Source organism: Anolis carolinensis, chromosome 1 (assembly GCF_035594765.1).
Source record: "Anolis carolinensis isolate JA03-04 chromosome 1, rAnoCar3.1.pri, whole genome shotgun sequence".
Classification (NCBI taxonomy): Eukaryota; Metazoa; Chordata; class Lepidosauria; order Squamata; family Dactyloidae; genus Anolis; species Anolis carolinensis.
The window spans coordinates 121617546-121633806 of record NC_085841.1 but is presented as its reverse complement, the minus strand read 5'-3'; the positions used below and the strand labels follow the sequence as shown (position 1 = coordinate 121633806).

General features: G+C 39.5%; 1 protein-coding gene across 7 annotated transcripts in view; it reads right to left on the bottom strand.

Moving 5' to 3' along the window:
* Positions 1–16261, bottom strand: part of col12a1 (collagen type XII alpha 1 chain) — a 143664-nt gene that overhangs the window by 4551 nt on the left and 122852 nt on the right. For all 7 annotated transcript variants that reach the window (XM_062981643.1, XM_062981678.1, XM_008122151.3 and 4 more), the window contains 7 exons: positions 15892–15945; positions 13574–13627; positions 10003–10074; positions 2645–2680; positions 2490–2556; positions 1048–1236; positions 652–720 (listed from right to left, as the gene is read on the bottom strand). In XM_062981643.1, the coding sequence (XP_062837713.1) occupies positions 652–720; positions 1048–1236; positions 2490–2556; positions 2645–2680; positions 10003–10074; positions 13574–13627; positions 15892–15945 (541 nt within the window). The remainder of the gene's footprint in view (positions 1–651; positions 721–1047; positions 1237–2489; positions 2557–2644; positions 2681–10002; positions 10075–13573; positions 13628–15891; positions 15946–16261) is intronic.

The following is a 16261-nucleotide window of genomic DNA, read 5'->3' as shown; positions in this document are numbered from 1 at the left end:
TTAATTCTGACTACAGTTTTTAACAAAGGAATCCAAACATTTATATTACATTGAAAGATTAAAAAAAAATCTGGTATCTCCAGCTAAATACAGGTTGGAATCCTTTTGAGCAAACCTATATCTATGCATTCATGATTGTTTTGTAATCACAATCCCTTTGTAGATTCCATTTAGCATCTCCATAAGTACCATGAAAGATCCCCAATCCCCATCTGGAAGGCAGCTGCTGCAGCTATCAATGAGAACCTGTTTCCCTGTTGATTGAGAAGGAGCTGGCTTATGGTCCTACTCCACATGCACAAGCCATCTCTGATACAAGGAGGAATTGTGCCATGGACCCTGGTTCTGCCTCTCATTCTGAAGACTGTTCTTGGGAGGGGGTGGGAATGTCATCTGCTTCTCAACTGATGGAGAGAAGAGAACTCTTATCGATCACAGTAGCTGCTACCTCAAAACTCAGGATTGTGCCAATCAGGACTGTGAACTACAGTGGCTATATATCTTCAACAGGATTCTAGTCGCAAACTTTAATATTTTCATTGATCTATAGAGGTAAAACATTTTAAAAAGTCTATTTGCTGTGATTTGAAATTTTCTTTTACAGAGATCTTTAACATGCCATAAACTGTGTATGAGATGCAAGAAACTCACCTGGTGCCCCAGGTAACCCTCGTGGTCCTTGTGATCCAATTCCTCTTTCACCTTTCTCTCCAGCTAAACCTAAAACACACAAAAGCAGGGAAAGAGGCATTAAGTTCCAACATAAAGTGCCAGAAAAATAACTGTTCATGGTTATTAAACATATAATTTCCAGTTAATTTGTAAGCTGCCCCCTCCCATTCCAAGAAGCTACTTATAGGAAGTTATATTAAATCATTTTACTGTCCTGAGTAACATTAAATTTAAAATATGCCATTTGGTGTGATGGCTACTTAGTATGGACATAGTAAACAGTGTTTCATCAATCAAGTGTTCCTCTGCCTAACAGCACTTGACCTCTGATGAAAAAATACACCTGCTTTTTTAAAGATCAAAAATGCCACCCACCTCTTTCTCCAGGGGGTCCCTGCATGCCAGGTGATCCTGGGAATCCTGGCCTGCCTCCAGCCCCTGGTTCTCCTCTTGACCCAGGAGGTCCCGGTGGACCAGGGGGACCTGATGGCCCAGGCTGATTGCGGTTTGAACTGTAATCATTTGGAATCTGATTCAGCATCTGGTTGAATCGGGTCATTTGACCTTGGAGAAGATAAAACAGATTAAGTAAAAACATACACAATATCATTTTACTCAAGGATTAACAAGATAAATAAACAAAAGTCTTTCTCTCTGGATCTCAGAAGACTTTTTCCAGAGTCTTTCCAGTTACCGGTAATTTTTATACAACCATAGATTAAGATGAGTGGGCTACATTGGTACAGGGAAGTAAGTTTTTACCAAAGATGAAACCAGTATAACTTATACATACCAATTAGTCAATTTACACTTTCTGTCAATAAGATCAGTCAACATTCTGACACTTTCTATCAATATGACAAACAAAAGTAGAATAATATTGATTTGTTAGAAACACCACTGTAGAGCAGTCCAGTGTGTGTACACTTCTAACATGACAAAGTAGTCTTCTTTTATTAAATCAAATTTGGAGCTGATATTCTTTGACTGAACCAAGCAGGAAGAAATGGGCAGAGAAAACAGAGTGACATACTGCATATATTCATGCATAAGGCTGAAACATTTAATAAAAAATGGATTAAAAAATCCCTTGGGTGAAAATATCATAGCATTTATCAAAAAAAAAAAAGGAACCATCCAATTCTCTGAGTAGAGTGGTGAAAGGTAAAAGCTTAGTCCATGTTGGACTAAACCTAAAAGAAGCACTACCATCACCATGACCCCACTATAATGCCATCTCTGGCCTTTTTTGGTTGCATGGGCGGGAAAACGGTGTCATAGGAAGTAAACTGGGGTGGTGTTTGTGCTTTCTGCTCTGTGGGATGACCCCAAAACCTGCCCTTGACTTAAATATGAGGTTGACTTATGAGTATACACAATAATTTTAAAATCATGGTGATTCAAATGGGAATGTCCTAGTGTTATGTCTTACTGTGTGCATGAGGCAGCATGTTCATAGTGGACAAGATCAATGCCATATTTTGAAATTCAGCCTTTTGTGGCTATTGCTGATGCAACAGAAGATCATATGTCATGGGTAATAGAATGAGAAGCCAAACCTAGCAAGCAGCATTACTGTTACCATATGAGAGCACCAAGTGTCAGCAATATAAAGAAGCATGTGTTTGTTAGCAGTGCTGCTACCAAAGATGGACACAAAGTAACTGAGGTTTAAAGAGGGGTAGAACTTAAGTCTTAATTAGTCAATGTTTTAGCCATCAACAGAAAGCATTTCCCCATCAGAAAGACAGAACCCATCTTACAATGTGGTAAATAGAAATTTGAGTTATGTTGTGTATTTCTGAGGCATTGTTTACCATTTATCATTTGTTCACAGACTTGTCTTGCAACAGCTCGCATCATATTCTGGGATGCAATATCTCCCTTAATAAATAGAACAACAGGTGCATTAGTCCATATTATGCTTTTTTGTAAAGTTAGAAAACATAACTGAATTCAAGATTGTACTTACACGGTCTCCTTTTTCACCTTTCAATCCAACTGGGCCCTATAATAAATTCAATTATCAAAGTATGTCATTGACCATTATATAACACAAGCAAATGGATTTGAGGAACCAAATACAACCACAGTATTCACCACAAAATATGCTTGCCGGAACTCCTGGATTTGAACCAGAAATCTCATGAAACAGGTTCAGACAAGGACAGGACAGGAGACACACAAAAATAAGGTTGTAGGATCCTAACAGTAGGTTGGATTGCACTACTATATATTATAGATGTGAGTGCTAGATTTGAATGGTCTCCTATTTTCTAAAAGAAAATCCATAGCAGTAACATAGAAATAGAGGGAGAACTGCTTTGCTAGTTTTCTACAGTACTTGCAATGGAGTACTGGGATAAAGGATCTCTCTTCTTTTATCTAAATGGCATATTCCATTTTCATCCCTCTGTCAATATTGCCCCCCCCCATCTGCAATACAGCAGATAAATAGATGTGATAAATTGCAATACTGCATGATTAACCATCAGAACCACCTTAATTTGCAGTTGGTAGGTAAGATATCCAGCAACAAACAAGAAGGCACACTGAAATTTCTGCACTTGCTTTGCTCAGAAGATTGCCTTTCCCTGAGGCTAGGTGTGACTTGCCCAGGTTTCCATGACTGAGCAGGGATTTTAAATGCTACCCAGAATCACTGTCCAACGCTCAACCACTATACTGGCTTGGCTTCCTATAAAATTTATGGAATACAAATACCTCCCACGGTGCCTATAGGACTAATATATGGTAAATACCAAGAGTCCAAGAGCCTGCTTTAGCCAGGCAGACAAAATGGTTATCTTCTATGTATTTCTTGCTCTACAAGCAAGAGATCAAGGGACTCTTCACCTCTGTACACAACACAATGATTCCATTTCAGCTGCTATGGTTCCATCCCATGGAATCCTGGAATTGGCAGTACAGGGGGAGGAATTTACCATTCTCAGTTAAATCCCTCTGATCAAACTATAAACCCAAACTACAAGACACAATGTTGCCATGGCACTTAAAGTGAAACCACAATGCTATGACTATGTGGTGTGTCATGTCTCCCAATGGACTACAGGGACTGTATATTCTGTTTCTTCCAACAACATTTATAAACATTCCTCTATATAACCTCCTAAATGTTATTTCACGTCTTAACTTTATTGTTTTCACAAAACGCTGGTAAATGTTAATTGATGTGTACTCACTTCACTTAACTGTCTAAAAACTCTGGTTTGTTCATGTGGTTCATTGAATTTATAGAGTACTTTTTTTTAGGTATTAAGTGTTTTTGGCAACATGATTTCATAGTGTGGTTACATTCCAGACAAATAACTATAGAAGAAAGTCATTAATGTTTTATTTATTCCTTATAAAGATATTTTCTCAGGAAGTAATGACAGAAAAAATGCTGCTTATATCAGTGCTAATTTTATGAGGAAACTCAATAGGGTAGAATTACATTAGTTTTCATTTTAAAAGGATGACAGCCTTTCTTTAGTTTACTCTAAAATGTTAACATGTGGAAACTGTTTATCTTCTTGATAATGAAATTTAATAGTGAGCTGCCTACACAAGCATTTAAATGCATTAGAATATGCAGCCTTTCTTTGACAAAACCCACAAAATTAAAAATATATTTAAATTGTTATCTCACCTTTCTTAAATAAACATGAAAAAGAAGGAAGATTTCACCTTTCCAATTGACTCTGGATTGCATATCCCCCAACAATTCCCAGATGAAAACTGGGACACATGGGGTCAAGCAAGATCAGAGTGTGGTCTAGACAGCAAGGCTGCAGCAGTCACAATACTTCCCCTTCCTATCCTTTCCCCCTCCAAGCTGAATGCAAACTACTTTTCCACTTTGGACTCAGTTCTTAGAAGTCGAAGTAAGCTCAGTAAAAGGGAGAAAATGAGAGGAGGAGGAGATGTTTTAAAAGTAGCTGAAACAGTGGGCTGAATCTGGAGTAGTCCTGCCAAATCAGCAGTTAGAGGGTATGGGATTGGTGAGCAATTGCATGTATTTAGTACTATGGAAACTTTTATATACACATAATCCAGTCTGTAAATGGAAATTTGCATGTGCAACTCTCAAATAATATTTTGAGAATTTACACTCACTGTTTACATTCCTTTGTTAGCAAATGGAAGAGCCAAGAAATCTCTTGACACTTTTCCTTGTGAACTGTGATTAAGAGCTGCACACAAATCATCACACATGGATATATTTATTGCCCCTTTTGAAATTAGTCATTGTTGTTTTGTCTTTCAGCAATGTGGAATTCCCTGCTTCAAATCATCTCAAGAAGAGACATAACGTTGTTTGAACTATTGGACCATTATCAGGAAAACAATTCATCCAAGTAAATCTCAAGTAAATGTTAGCCATTTGAAAGAATTCTGTCAGTCTGTCACATGTGGAGCGAATCTGTAAAAAGGTCTAGAGCCAGAAATGCTCTGTCTGTTTTGGCCTTTAGGTCAGGTATATCTTTCTGAATTCTACACTTCTGTTGCACTCCATGATCAAAGCTGGTGATGTTAACATACCGATGATGTTAACATACCCTGTTTCCCCTAAAATAAGACATCCCCAGAAAATAAGACCTAGTAAAAGTTTTGCTGAATTGCTAAATATAAGGCCTCCCCCGAAAGTAAGACCTAGCAAAGGTTTTGTTTGGAAGCATGCCCACCGAACAGAACACCAGAGAATGCAGGATCAGTAAATGTACATAGAGTGTTGTACATGGAAATAATGGTAGTAACAAGAAATTCTTGATAGGATTCACAGTTTGTCTGGTTATGCTGGTTTGTGATGACAACTACTGTACAGTATATAATAAATGTACATTTTTTTGTTCAACAATAAATGTGAATTCTTCTTCATGGAAAAATAAGACATCCCCTGAAAATAAGACCTAGAGCATCTTTGGGAGCAAAAATTAATATAAGACACTGTCTTATTTTTGGGGAAACACGGTAGCGGCAGCATCTAATACTTAAACCATTAATGCTATATTGATTCTAAATTCCTAGTGTCTGTTGAGTAAACTAAAATTTTGACAATGGGTGTAAAATTTAGGAATATTTTGTTAATTTGAAAATAATAAATTAAAAATAATTTCAAGGAAATGAGCATCGAGAGTGCTATGTTGTAGTCAACTGTACTGTTTCTAACTGGTTTTATCATTTTAACTTTGTTTCAAAAAGCTTTAATATTACAATTTTTTTTTCGTGTCAGGAGTGACTTGAGAAACTGCAAGTCGCTTATGGTGTGAGAGAATTGGCTGTCTGCAAGGATGTTGCCCAGGGGACGGCCGGATGTTTGGGGGGGGGGGTGATGTTTTTACCATCCTTGTGGGTGGCTTCTCTCATGTCCCCGCATGGAGCTGGAGCTGAAAGAGGTAGCTCATCCTCGCTCTCCCCGGGTGGAATTCAAACCTGGCAGCCTTCAGGTCAGCAACCCAACCTTCAAGTCACAAGGCTTTAACCCACTACACCATCGGGGGCTCCTAATATTACGAATAATTTTATATTAATGCTAACTTTTCATTTGTTTGAACTATGTTATTAACTAAGAGATAGTAACAACAGCAATTATAAAACAAATGATGAGTCTTTAGTAATTCTTTAATCACGAGTACCACTCTTTGATCAGGACAACAAAACAGACAGCAAGGAGTATCTTTCTAAATCATCCAATGTGTCCTCATACTTTATAAATTATTGTCGTTGCCTTTTAAGTTGTTTCCAACTTATGGTGTCTCTAACATGAAACTATCCCAGAGTTTTCATGGAAAGCAAGATTTGTTCAGGGAAGGGTTGCCTTTGCCTTCCTCTAAGGCCCAAATATCACCCAGTGGGATTGGAAAGAATTTGCTGTTCTCAAGTGTTTACAATGGCAATAAAAATGAACCTTTGCTGCATTTCCAAACTACAATGTTGAAACAAAGCAAGCCTGAGTACACAGAGGTTAATATTGCTTGCTTCCCTTATCTCCAGTGATCAAACTGCCAATATTTGACCAATATTTAATTAATCACGAACATTAGCAACCATAGCATACAAAGACTAAAAGCAAAGACTAAAACCAATACACCTCAGATATATTACTAAATTATACCTCAGATGTTTTATTAAATACAATTACTTCTGTCCTAGATATCTTCTAAAACAGTAAAACAGTTTATGAAACAAACAGATTGTTGCGCCGATTATACACCAAAAGTAGAGCAACAATGAAGTGGTGAAGATTTGCTCAGTTGTAATGATATGGGCCAGCTGCCTTTGTTTAACAGTGCTATTACCCAGAATAATCTCATGTTCTGGGAGCTGGGCCCAAAACTTGGAAAAGTTACTTTTTTGGATTATTTGTCCTAGAATGCTCCAGCCAATATGGTCATGCTACCTAGAAGATTCTGGGTTATAGTCCAAGTAAGTAACTTCTACAGGCTTTGGCTGTGTCCATGTTGAAATGTTTACATGTAGTTATGAGCCATTAATCCTGAGACTACTCTTTCATCCTTGGACTTAACCACATGTTTTGAATCTTGTATGACTAATACGATAGAGTGAACTACACAAAAAAGCTACAACTTTGAAACTGGGCCATGTAGCTACAGGAAAGGCCTGGATGACCTTTACAACTCGGCAGGCTACATTTGGTCCACTGGCCACACAAGGCCTTGAGTTGCCCCATTGGCACTTCTTGATGGACTAAGTATAGGTCCTGAAATCCCTTCTGTCTCATGAGTCAGAGAAAACAGCTACATAAACTTCCAGACAGAGTTCCTGCTGGGATCTGGTCGTAAAAACCTGAGAAGCAGCTTATGTGGTGAGGCTGTGAGGCAGTGGCACATGTTATATATAATACAGTAGAACAAGCATAAAATAGTCACTACATAAATGGCTCCTAAAAGCAAGCATTGCTGCCCCTTTACTTTCCCTTCATCCTCTATCCTGATATGCAGGCATTAATATGTGTGAAAAGACAGGTCTACATGTAAAAAAAAATCTACTTATATCCATTGATCAGGCTGTTGTTAGAGCCTGATGACAAATGCTATTCAGGTTAGAATAGCATTGGTGAGAAATTCCAACTAGAACATTAGAAAGGCCTAGAAGGTTCATCATGATTAATTCAGAAATAATGTAACCATGGAATTCAATGTGACAGGTTGATCATTCACATTTTTTTTCGTGTTAGGAGTGACTTGAGAAACTGCAAGTCGCTTCTGGTGTGAGATAATTGGCCATCTGCAAGGACGTTGCCCAGGGGATGCCCAGATGTTTTGATGTTTTTCCATCCTTGTGGGAGGCTTCTCTCATGTCCCTGCAGGGGGAGCTCAAGCTGACAGTGGGAGCTAATCTGTGCTCTCCCCTGATTCGAACCGGCAACCTTCGGGTTAGCAACCCAACCTTCAAGTCAGCTGTCCTGCCGGCACAAGCGTTTAATCCATTGTGCCACCGGGGACTCCAATCTTTCTCATTACATAATCATAGCACTTTGATATCAGTTTTAATTGCCAGGACTGCATCCTATGGAATCCTTGGATTTACAGTTCTATGGGGTCTTTCAAACTCTCTTGCAGAGATCTCTGTGCCTCATCAAATCTCCATGATTTCATAAGACATCATTAAAGTAGTATAAAAGTGCTATAACAGTGCAGTTAAATTAGCATCAAAATGCTTTAACTACCCTGTTTCCCCGAAAATAAGACAGTGTCTTATATTAATTTTTGCTTCCAAAGATGCGCTGGGTCTTATTTTCAGGGGATGTCTTATTTTTCCACAAAGAAGAATTCACATTTATGGTTGAATTTTTTAAAAATGAAAATTTATTATCTACTGTACAGTAGTTGTCATCACAAACCAGCATGACCAAACTGTGAATCCTTTCAAGAATTTTTATATTATATTTTATTGCTATACTGTTTTTAAATTAAAAGGTAAAGGTAAAGGTTTCCCAAGATGTTAATTACTGTTTTAAATTTCTGTTTGTATGTAAATTTATGTTGTTGTTGGGCTTGTCCCTGTGTAAGCTACCCTGAGTCCCTTCTGGGAGATGGAGGTGGGATACAAGAATAAAGTTATTATTATATTAGTATTATTTCTTGTTACTACCTTTATTTCCATGTACAACAATCTATGGTATGTACATTTACCGATCCTGCATGCTTCCAAACAAAAACTTTACTAGGTCTTACTTTTGGGGGAGGACTTATATTTAGCAATTCAGCAAAATCTCTACTAGATCTTATTTTCTGGGGATGTCTTATTTTCAGGGAAACAGGGTATGTAGTGTGAGGTAGGCCTTGTAAGGCCAGCAGCTGCACAGCATCAAAAACAACAACTCAAAAACTCCAAGGTGATTGATCCAAAGCAGCATAGTATCTTGCCAGCAGATTTCCTGCCTCCTCCCCTTCGAGACTATCCTGTATTTCCTCAAGACTAATAACACAAGCAAAGAGATTAAAAGGAACTTGTTTTTTCCCCCATGCTGACTAGTATGGTGGATGTGAATGTTGCATGTTTTTTGCCCAAATCCAACATCATGCTAATATTTGGCCATTGGTGGAACCAGTCACTCTTCCCCTGTAGCCCTCCATTTCACCTGAAAACCTCATCTGGGTGGATTCCCAGCCTTCCAGGGCAAACGTTGAGAGTGCAAAAGAGGACATTGCCCTCTTCCTAGTTTTGCTGACAGAAGGAGTTCCAACACCAGAATTCCTCTATTAAGTCACAACTTTAATGCCAAATACTTTCCCACAGCAGTCGTGGCTAAATCAGACAGAGTGGCTCCAGCAATTGCAACTAGGACAAATGTCTGCTCCTTCCTGTTCTCTAAGATTGTTTCATATGCAAAACTCAAAGCAAAAATCACCACAAATTATTAAGGCTGCATTGCTAACATTTGAACTATTGCAATCCAATAGCTCTCAGAATGCTACCTATAAAATTTCCACCTTAGGCAACATAGCATGTTTGACCATGCTTAAAAAATAATCATAATTTCAGTAAGATATTTTGCTGATTTAGCTCTGGGATGTTTACATAGTGTAGAAATATAACTCTTGGCATGTACAGGCTGTGCTGCCTTTTTTTTTTAGTGGAAACCCCATGACCACAATTTCCAGACCCAACTCTTAAATTGCAAAAAAATATGTACTGTAAAACTGTTTAAAATCAGACTTGCAGCCTTAACATTAAGTCTTAACTGGTTCTTGCGGTTGCAGTTGCATAATATGAGCCCGAGAAAGGTCTCTGACTGGTCTGAACTTTCAAAAGTATTTTTTTTCACAAAAGCATGCAAAAGCCAAACACTAATTATCTTACCGGTGACCCACGATCCCCTGGTTTCCCTGACTTTCCAGTTGGGCCAGCCACTCCAGGCACTCCAGGGGCACCCTGCAAAGAGATACATTGAGAAAGAATGTGTTGATGGGACACAATAATGGTCTGAAGTATATCCAGAATGCAAACTTAAATCCCAGACATAAGTGGTCTGCGAACACTTAGAAACAAATGCGGTCATTGCTAATAGTCAACACGGATTTACCAAAAACAAGTCATGCCAGACTAATCTGATCTCTTTTTTCGATAGAGTTACGAGTTGGGTCGATACAGGGAATGCTGTGGATGTAGCGTACCTGGATTTCAGTAAGGCCTTCGACAAAGTCCCCCACGACCTTCTGGCAAACAAACTAGTAAAATGTGGGCTAGACAAAACTACGGTTAGGTGGATCTGTAATTGGCTAAGCGAACGAACCCAAAGGGTGCTCACCAATGCGTCGTCTTCATCATGGAAAGAAGTGACAAGTGGAGTGCCGCAGGGCTCCGTCCTGGGCCCGGTTCTGTTCAACATCTTTATTAACGACTTAGACGAAGGGTTAGAAGGCACGATCATCAAGTTTGCAGACAACACAAAACTGGGAGGGATAGCTAACACTCCAGAAGACAGGAGCAGAATTCAAAACGATCTTGACAGACTAGGGAGATGGGCCAAAACTAACAAAATGAAGTTCAACAGGGACAAATGCAAGATACTTCACTTCGGCAGAAAAAATGGAAATCAAAGATACAGAATAGGGGACGCCTGGCTTGACAGCAGTGTGTGCGAAAAAGACCTTGGAGTCCTTGTGGACAACAAGTTAAACATGAGCCAACAATGTGATGCGGCTGCTAAAAAAGCCAATGGGATTCTGGCCTGCATCAATAGGGGAATAGCGTCTAGATCCAGGGAAGTTATGCTCCCCCTCTATTCTGCCTTGGTCAGACCACACCTGGAATACTGTGTCCAATTTTGGGCACCACAGTTGAAGGGAGATGTTGACAAGCTGGAAAGCGTCCAGAGGAGGGCGACTAAAATGATTAAGGGTCTGGAGAACAAGCCCTATGAGGAGCGGCTTAAAGAGCTGGGCATGTTTAGCCTGCAGAAGAGAAGGCTGAGAGGAGACATGATAGCCATGTACAAATACGTGAAGGGAAGTCATAGGGAGGAGGGAGCAAGCTTGTTTTCTGCTGCCCTGCAGACTAGGACACGGAACAATGGCTTCAAACTACAGGAAAGGAGATTCCACCTAAACATCAGGAAGAACTTCCTGACTGTGAGAGCTGTTCGACAGTGGAACTCTCTCCCCGGGGCCGTGGTGGAGGCTCCTTCTTTGGAGGCTTTTAAGCAGAGGCTGGATGGCCATCTGTCGGGGGTGCTTTGAATGCGATTTCCTGCTTCTTAGCAGGGGGTTGGACTGGATGGCCCATGTGGTCTCTTCCAACTCTACTATTCTATTATTCTATGATTCTATGAAGTAAAATGCAATATTGTGCAAGACTTTGATTGTTTAATTGACCTCTCTCTTCCGGTATGCTCTGGAGATCCAACAATCTTCCAGAGCATTTCTGAAGGACATGGCACTATATAGGATGACTATAGTCTGTAAAATTTCTTCCATTACGTGTTTGTGTGGGGTGAAAGAGATCCACAGACTATTGCTGGTTGGTGCTGGGGGAGAGAGCCCATAGTGCTGAGTAAAACAGCAGCCTCAGCTTTACTTCTTCCCCCTAAGGACACACAATACCTAAAGCAGAGCATCCTGCTCCTCACTTCACTGAGGAGACTTTTACTTTCACTTTCACTTTCAGTGTCTCTATATGCCTCCGCTTGCAGCACACACAGAATGACCGGGACCTGACAGGAGGAGCTGGCCTTGTACACTGCATAGTCACTATGTCTTATTTTTGAGGTATGCCTTACGTATATTGCGCAAATGCTTAGAAATCCTGCTACGACTTATTTTATGGGAAACAGGGTAGTGAGATACCCATTTTCAGGGAAACAGGGTACTGAGATACCTATCTGATTGTAGGGGAGATGCATACGGAAACCTTTGAATCTGCTCACTTTCATATGCTCATATTCCCCATATTCTCAAATAATTCAGAGATGAAAACTGGAACATGTGTGACTGAGCAACATCAGAATGGTACATATGACAAAATAGGAATATATAAACTGTAGAGGCTGTAGCTGTTTGTTTTTCCTTGATTCTACTGAGGAGGACAAGATGTTGCTCCCTGCTTTCTTCTTCCCACTTTTGTACTTTGAGCTCAGTGTGTAGCTGAGAACAAAAGGATAAAGTGGAAAGAGGAGAAAGAATCTAGGATATTTAAAATAAGATTGAAAAGTAAAATGAAATGGGATTGTCCCTGCCCAAATGGAACTGGTGGGCATATTTTCTATTATGGAAACTTTCAGATATAATCTGCAGGGAGCATTCTCTCTCCCCCCCCCCCCCCCCCCAAATCACAAAGTGTCTCCACAATGATATAAGATCAAAGGTGTCTGAATATGGACATTAATTGTTCTATAGAATATTGAGTACCCCAAATCCCTTCTTTATACAACTGTTAGCATAAAAAACAGTTCTGTCTCAAATAGATTGAATAAATATGTAGTTTATATACAGGTATCCAATTGTAGTATTTTAAAGCAATTTATTGTATTAATTCATTCAAATGTTTGCTTAAGGGTTACTCTAGAAACCAGTAGATTTTCCTTTAACTTCTTTTTCCCCAAGCAGCCACAAACCCCTTGATTTCTGAACTCTTGAATTTTTATAATCACATCAAAGCCATCAGTGTCATAAGAGAAATTTTCAAGCATCATGAAGCTTCTAGTGTTCCCAAAGCTTAACTGTACCCAAAGTGATTTCCGCTTGACCATTTTCCAGCATAAAGAACATATGCAGACCACATTACCTGCAGCTAGAGTTTTTTTTAAAAAAATCAGCTTAACCATCTGCAGTCATCAAAACTTCACTTTAGAAAATGCAAAATTTATACAAGAAGTACTTTGTAAAGAAAAGAGTCAAAAGGTTGCACATTTTTCCAGGTGATATAACCATATTGGATAACTAGGCATTACATAATAAGCAAAAATAGATCAAACAAGTGGGATCGGCTACAAAATGCTGCAATGTAGAGTTCTCTTCAGCGTTCAAGCCAGACATACTCTGTCCCATGACACTCAGTTACAGTTCCATCTACCAATATTATCCCTCTCCCAACAATCAGCCAACATTCTATGACCATTGAGCATGCTCATTCCCCGTAAGACTGATCTACCACCACCGTCATTTTTTTCAAAATGATGTTGTTGGGGAGGGGGAGACTTCTAATAATTGTAGAGTCCTCCAAGCATGCTGGTGATTGCCTCTTAGAGATAGTATTAGTAAATTTCATAATAAAACAAAAAGACACTGAGAAAGGGGCACCCTACCCAACCCCCATGGACTCCAGTCCATTCCAAAGGTAGCACAAAAGGCACAACATCTACATGTTTACGTAAGACAAAAATAATGATACACAAACAGTGAAGAAGTCCCCAAACAATTCAGTTAACACTTACCATTGGTCCTGGGGGACCTCTTGGTCCAGCGGGGCCATCTTTTCCAGTGAACCCCTATTGGGGAAGTGGACATTGGTATAAAGGAGGGGGGCTTATAAAAGGCCAGCAAATTATATTACTTTAAATTCATCACCCTGACTTTTAAATAATATTAAATAATATTATTAAATAATATTGAAACATTATTCCAAGCATATATGCTATCTACTTTTTAATCTAGGAAGTGTGGATCACAAGTTTTCCACTTCATCACTGTCACTGTCATGTGCCTTCAAGTCAACTCTGCTTTAAAGTGGTCCTATCATAACATTTTCTTACCAAGCTTTATTTAGATGTTTGTTATTGGCTTTCTATAATGCTGAAAAAATTCAACATGCCCAAGTTCACCCAATGGGTTTCCATTTTGAGCTTGAAGTTCCCGAAGTTCTAGGCCAACTCTCAAACTATCTTTACATTGATTATTCCAAATGAAAAATAGCAAAAATTTTGATGCAAAATAACAAGAAATCCAAATCCACAAATCTGTTCTTTCTCTCAACTGTTTGATAAAGAATTCAGTGGTCCACTAAAATGTATTCCTGCTGCTTACTTCCCTCTTCCTTGAAAGATATGTATTTATCAAACACTTCATGGCCTTTCACAGCATCATTACATCACTGCACTTAGAACATGCTCTACTGATCTTTCTATACAATGCCAAAGAATGCCAGTCTTCTACTGTGGAGAAAGCTGATATAGATGCCACCAGCATGAATGGTCATCCTCAGAAGTCAAGCAAGAATGGAAAACATCTGCATTTGACTAGTCAAAACCGATTGTTATATCTAGCTGGTTAATTCAAACATGAAAGAACTGTGCAGTTTACATCATGAAACAAGTCTGTTAATTAGCAAACCATTTTCTTTATTTCAAATTATACCCCTCCATGTTGGGCCCAGATAGATTCTTGACTTGATCAGACTCTTTGCTCTAGTGCAGTGGTTCTCAACCTGTGGGTTCCCAGGTGTTTTGGCCTACAACCCCCAGACATTTCAGTCAGTTTACCATCTGTTAGGATTTCTGAGAGTTGAAGGCAAAAACATCTGGAGACCCACATATTGAGAACCATTGCTCTAGTGGTTTATTGACTGCTTTACTGCACACACAGACATACAAAGTCAACATTTCTAACTTGCCTTAACAATTTGGATGATGGCAAACAAATTTAAAACTAGAGCCTCCCACCCATCTACTATGGGCGGGGGTGTTAAAATGGCAGACGTTCTACCTTCACTTGTGATCATTTAATATTTTTAGGACAGGATGAGGAATCTTCACCCTTCACCATTCCCACAGCCTTTCCTTGCAGAAATCCCTTTATGTCTCTATGTTGAAACTATGTCAATATTGCCTATCTGTTTTCAGAGGCAACACTAGCACCATAATAATAATAATAATAAGAAGAAGAAGAAGAAGAAGAAGAAGAAGAAGAAGAAGAACTACTACTACTACTACTACTAATACTACTACTACAACTTTATTTTTATACCCCACTTATTTATCCACTATTTATCCACTTATTTAATATGCCATTGATACCATAATTTCTGGTAGTCATGTGCATTTGGGACTTATCTTGTTCCTTAATTGAGAGGTCCGACATTGGTTTTGTTTTGTTTTTGTTTTGTTTTTGTTTTATTTTTCGGAGGGGGGTGGGGAGGCGCCGGCCAAGGCCACAGTGCCAGCCAGCACCACTCAAACGCCCGGTAAGGAACCGGCCAAAAGGAGAGGGGGGAGGCACAGGACGACCCAGCCATCCCCAACCTCTCCCCCCTGCCCGCTCCCCGGCCAGGCCTGTGCACATAGGCCCAAAGCCTGCACCCATAGGCCCGGGCCTACAAACCCTGCCAAGCCCGGCTGCAGGCTACCCGGCCTACATGCCCAGGCCTCACAGCTTTGAGCCTACAGGTCCAGGCTTTGGGCCTACGTACCCGGGCTTCACAGGGCTTACAGCTGATCGATCCGAAAGTCAGGCTTGGAGCCAATATCGGCTCCCACCTGCCTTTCATTTTGAGTTTGTTTTTGTTTCATTGGGGGCCTTTCCATTTCATCCCATTTGAATGGACAATACGAAACAGAAACATGAACGAAACAAATGGGACAAATACTGTGCACATCTCTTATTTCTGGTGCAAGTATTGATATGGTGCTCTCCCAACATACTTTTAAACTCATTTGTCTACCAAAAGATAGGAAATGTCCATTTAAGCAACTGCTGCAAAACCAGGGTTCAATTTTTAAATCACATCACCCATTATGGAAAATAAATGCTTACTTACCCTGTCACCTGGAGGTCCCATTGGACCAGGTGGGCCAGTTAAACCCGGAGATCCCTACAGAAGAGGGGGGGGGGGGACACAAAAGGTTACTGAGCTATGCAATTTAACATTTCTGTCATACATAATAGTCTGTATTCAAGACTCCTAATTTTTTGTCATGTTGTTTATTGGCAGCTTGCAGAAGAAGCAAAGGGGGAAACTCTTGTTAGATAACATCAGCATCTTGTACATTTTGCTTAGATTCTTCAATTATGTTTGTTTTCTTTTGAATAACAGAACGTTTTATTACCATGTAGCATATTGTCTTTCAGACTGAGCTTGTTGATAAAGTTAACCATGAAACAATTTTACTATGTGTGAGAAAACCTAC